This window comes from Lithobates pipiens, unplaced genomic scaffold, assembly GCF_037356315.1.
Source record: "Lithobates pipiens isolate NorthernLeopardFrog02 unplaced genomic scaffold, aLitPip1_a1.2 Scaffold_56, whole genome shotgun sequence".
Taxonomy (NCBI): Eukaryota; Metazoa; Chordata; class Amphibia; order Anura; family Ranidae; genus Lithobates; species Lithobates pipiens.
In genome coordinates, this window is record NW_027507878.1 from 2,147,780 (window position 1) to 2,153,271 (window position 5,492).

The window sequence follows — 5,492 nt, forward strand, 5'->3', positions numbered from 1 at the left end:
CAATCAAATTATTATTATACAGGATTTATATAGCGCCAACAGTTTGCACAGCGCTTTACAACATGAGGGCAGACAGTACACTTACAATACAAATCAATACAGGAGGGATCAGAGGGCTCTGCTCGTTAGAACTTACAATCTAGAATCCAATGACGCGGGCGCCGGGGGGGGGGGGGGCCAAGTCCGGCATTCTGGGTCTATGGACGCCAAATACTGGACTCGGAAACCCCCCCCAGGGAGAGCGCTTCTCCTAGGGGGTTATAAGATGCGGGGAGGAGCTGCAAGCGCCGCTGGGGGACCCCGGAAGTTGAGGATCGGGGGCCACTCTGTGCAAAACTAACTGCACAGTGGAGGTAAGTATGACATGTTTGTTATTTAATCATTTAAGGACTGAGCCTCTTTCTGAGATTTGTTGGTTAAAAGTTTAAAAAAAATTTTTTTGGCTCGAAAATTACTTAGAACCCCCAAACATTATATATGAGAATAAAATGGCGGTTGTTGCATTACTTTCTGTCACACCGTATTTGAGCAGCGGTCTTACAAGCTTACTTTAAAAAGTACACAGTAAAGTTAACCCAATTTTTTTAATATTTTAATATTTTTTTATATTGTGAAAGATAATGTTACGCCGAATAACTTGATACCCAACTTGTCACACTTCAAAATTGCGCCCCGCTTGTGGAATGGCGACAAACTTTTACCCATAAAAATCTCCATAGGCGACGTTAAAAAAATTCTACAGGTTGCATGTTTTGAGTTACAGAGGAGTTCTAGGGCTATAATTATTGCTCTCCCTCAACCGATCGCGGCAATACCTCACATGTGAGACTTGAACATGAAACTTGGACATTTTCATTAGCGGGCGCTGCTCACATATGTGTTCGCTTCTGCACGCGTGCTCGGTGGGACGGGGTCTGTTTAAAACTTTTTATTGTTATTATTTATTTTACCTTTTATTTTATTTTTTTTAAAGCATGACAAAAAGACCTCAGATCTCATATTTACACTAAAATGCATTAACAAAATGAAAATAAAAATTTTTAATTTGAAAAAATAAATAAATAAAAAAAGGCCCTTTAAGAGCTATGGGCGGAAGTGATGTTTTGACATTGCTTCCACCCTGCTATGGTATGGAGACGGGTGGTGGCCATATTCCCCTCACTCATCTCCATACCCAGCAAGGACAAGGATATGATTGCCTCCGCCGTTACCGACGGCTCCAGTAAGTGGCGGAGGGAACTGGAGAGTGGCGGGAGGGGGGATCCCTCTCCCACTGCTGATAAAAGCTATCTTGCATCGAATCTGCCGCAGAGACCACTATTATCAGAAACTGGACCGCCCGCCGAAGAAGAAGATATGGGGGTTATGGCAGCTAGCTGCTACCATAACAAAGAATCCCTCTTCAGACTTAGGACGTATATCGGCATTCGACGGTCCGGAAGTGGTTAAAAAAAAAAGCTGTAGATTTACAATCACTTTAACTCTGACTTGATAGGCTTTATCAGTTTGTATTGCATTGCCTGTAATTTTCAGTATCTCAGTTTTTCACTGCTTTGCAAGAACCCAACACTTTTAGCCTAGAAATATTCGATAATAATTAATCCAACGCAGTTCATTAAGTTTGCGGATTACTTGATCCTGAAAATGCAACTAAAAGCAAAACTTTTTGAAAGAGTGAAGATGGATTCGCCCTCTCTGTTTGTCTCTATTCTTCCTGTTTACCATAAATTTACCAAAGTAAAACAAAATCCCACATTTTGGGTTGTCCCCAGAATAGTAAATAGAAGGAAAACCTTTGGGACAATAGTTCTGGTGACCTAGGAGGGGCACCCCAATGGATTTCCCTAATTTTCTGAGATTTTCTCTCACTTCCTGTTTTGGCTATGGGACAGGAAGTGAAGGGAATTCTCCCCAATAGGGCTGAGGTGGCAAATAAAAAATGACAGGGGTTATAACTCTCCCTTATTCTATCAAAAAAAAAATGGTTTTGCCTATAGTTCTACTTCAATGGCTAAAGGTTTGCTTGTGCTGACGCGTATCACAATTGGCTTCCTCAGAAACTAAAAAACAAAAAAAAAAAATACATTTTACATACAGCTTCCCTGATAGCCTTGTTTAACACCTAAAGAGTCCAAATCCTTTAATAAAAAATGTCTTCAATATTGTAAGGAATGTGTTGCCAATGACTGCCCATCAATCCATTGAAAACAATATATTGGACACTTGTTTATTAGCCATACAGCACTGACATATACATGAAAACTTACACATATTTGGGGTCCCTGTACTTGGGGTAAAAAGGAGAAAACAATTTAGTGAAAACGTTGGGAATAGTATTATTTTACGCAAAATATATTGCTCATTATTCATTCTAAAATTATTATTTGTTTCAATTTTTTTTCCAAATGTCAGCTTTGTGCCAGTTAAAGGCTTTATAGATGCATTAAAATTTTTGTAAAAAGAATTATGGTAAGCAAAATAGTCATTTTGAGATTAAACAAAGGATACTGAAACTGCTACATTTGGTCTGTGGGGTTACAATGACTCCTTTGTCATGCAAAGATAAGTACAACCATGAGCTCCTGACATGTTTATATTTTAAGTTCATTACTGAAACTTTTAGGCCCGTTTCACACTGTCGGACCGTTCAGGTCCACCTGTCAGTTTTGACGGCAGACCTCATCGGGCGCTCCACGCTAGTCTAGCGATGGATGTCAGCGTTGACATGTCCGCTGACATCCGACCCGGTCCGATCTGCTAAAAGCAGACGGATGGCCCCATGTTTGGATCCGTCGCTGGCGGATCGGATCCGGTGAGATCTGATGAAAATTCCCTGTGGTTCCCACAGCCACATGCGTAGGTGTGAACCAAGCCTTACTCACTCGCTATTTGTAGTGCATCACAAATGCTACTTTTGTATACTTACTATGTAGCCATACCTTTATTATTCTATGCTATGTGTAACAATAAAGAAATTTGTTCTTATAAAAAATAAATGTTGATGAATTTTTTTGCAATTAACTTTCTCAGAAAACATGAGTTAGGCAGGGCTAGTTTACACTTGCTTCAAAACAAGGCTTCGGATAGGCAGCCAGTCAAAGCTCCTGTCATCAAAAAGAATGGTTAGCTTACAGTCCTGTTTACACTTTGCTTTTACTTGGTGCTTCAATGAAGCTTCAATAAGGGTTTGATGAGGCTTTGATGAGGCTTTGGTGGAGCTTTGATGGGGCTTCAAGCGAGCATTACCATAAACTTCTAGGGAGGCTTTGAAGACGCTTTGAAGCATCACTGAAGCTACTTGGGGTAACATTTCTGAAGCAAAGCAAAGCAAAAAGCAAGGTGTAAACAGGACTGTAAGCTAACCATTTTATTTAGTGACTGGACCTTTGACTGGCGTTCGGACAAAGGCCTGTCCGAAGCCTTGTTAAAGCCTGGGTGAAGCCTTGTTGAAGCTGAAGCAAGTGTAAATGAGCCCTTATACAAAAAGATTTTTTAATGGTCTTCTTTGGCATCTAAAAAGACCTTATTTAGAAAAAAACGTTTTTTTTGTTTTTTTATTTTTGTAAGGGATGCTGTAAAGGAATGATCACCCATCCAACCATTGAGTACAACATTTTGCTTATCAACCATAAATATCCAACGTATAGCAAAACCTACATTGGGTGTTCCCTGTACTTGCCATAAAAGGGAGAAAATATTTGCTGAAATTATTTATAAACGTATTAATTATAAGTTGCTTAAAGATTGAACTAAAACACATTTTTTCAATTAAAAGCTTTGTAGGGGCATAAAAAAATGAGTGGTAGACAAATTAGTCTGGTCTGGGGGTTACAATGACTGCTGGTCATGCAACGGTAAGTGCAACTCCATGACATGTTTATGTTTTATAAAAGACATTACTGACATTTTTAATTGACTAAAAATGGCACACAAATACAAAAAGTGTCACATTTTCCAATGATATTTTCAGAATGATGCCTGGATCAACTTTAAGTGATAATAAGACCTCATAAGTGCCTCCATGAGATCTTTGTTCCTCAGGCTGTAGATCAGAGGATTCAGCAATGGGTTAATGAGGGCAGATATGACTGTAATCAATTTGTATAAATTGACCATATTGCTGGAGGAGGGAATCAAGAAAATAAAAATTAAGGAGCCATAAAAGATGAAGACCACGGTGAGGTGTGATGAGCAGGTGGAGAAGGCTTTCCTCTTTCCAGTCTTGCTACGGATTCTAAGGATGGTCCCGAAAATATAGACATAGGGAAGAAAGGTCAAAAGAAAGACTCCCAATCCTACATTACCACCTAATACCAATATGATCATCATGTTTATGAAGGGATCAGTACATGTAACTTGATATAAGTTTGGAAGGTCACAAAAGAAGTTGTGGATGGAAGATGTTCTGCAGAAGGACAACCTGAGCAAAAACAAAGTATTAAACAAAGAGAGAGAACATCCTCCAACCCAGACCAGAGAGGCCATACAAGTACAGACCCTCCAAGACATAATTAGTTTGTAATGTAGGGGGTGGCAGATGGCAATGTAGCGGTCGTAGGACATAGCCGAGAGCAAGAAAAGTTCTGAGTCAGCAAAGGAGATGTAGAAAAAGACTTGGGCTATACAGGCAGGAATGGATATTGATCTGTGTTTTGTGACCAAATCAAAAAGCATCCTTGGTGCCGTCACTGATGAATAGGACATGTCCAGAAATGCCAAGTTGGCAAGAAAAAAATACATTGGGTTGTGCAGATTGTAGTCAGTGAGGACCAAGAAAAAGATAAGAAGGTTTGTGATAAGAGTCATCAGATAGATCAGAAGGAAGAGCAGAAAAAGTCCATTCATGGTCAGTGGATGGTCTGATAGACCCACAAGAGTGAAATAGGAAATCTCTGTCACATTCCTCATATTATTCATTTTTTTTTTTCATTGTTTACATTTATCGTTATAAAGCAGTAATAAAACTATGGATCTTAGGATTAAATAATTGGAAAACGTGTGGTGTTCCTACACACTGTACTCAGGTTTACATGTAGGCATTTGTATCAGCGAATGATTTATTCTTATATATATTGTTGGAATTTCCTCAGGACAGTCTGTTGTGTTGTAAAAAAAACAAAGCTGAAAGTCTCATTAAAGGTCTCCTAAGATTTAATCTTTAACTCCCTTGGAACGTTTTTTCTATAATTGAGAACAGTCTTTAAAATTTGAAAAGAGGAAAATATTGACAAAATAGAGAAGCTTATCAATATACAATTTATATATATATAAAAGGTATGTATGTAGTATCTTACAAACAGTTAATGACTGTATTAAACCTGAGGGTTTGGTATGGGTTATGTAACATAAAAATGTATACAGTATCATTGAATCAAACCCATTAAAAAAGTTGCGATAAAGTAAGAGGTACAGGACATATATGATAAAATAATGAGTTTTAAGAGAAAGGTAAAGTACGGAATGAGAAGGAAGAAAGAGGAAAATAGAGGAGA

General features: G+C 38.5%; 1 protein-coding gene across 1 annotated transcript; it reads right to left on the reverse strand.

Moving 5' to 3' along the window:
* Positions 1 to 2,467: 2,467 nt before the first annotated feature.
* LOC143958079 (olfactory receptor 1J2-like) lies at positions 2,468 to 5,163 on the reverse strand. Its single transcript, XM_077467531.1, has one exon. It carries the CDS (start codon positions 4,915 to 4,917, stop codon positions 3,967 to 3,969), a length of 951 nt encoding a protein of 316 aa, XP_077323657.1. The 5' UTR covers positions 4,918 to 5,163; the 3' UTR covers positions 2,468 to 3,966.
* Positions 5,164 to 5,492: the final 329 nt, after the last annotated feature.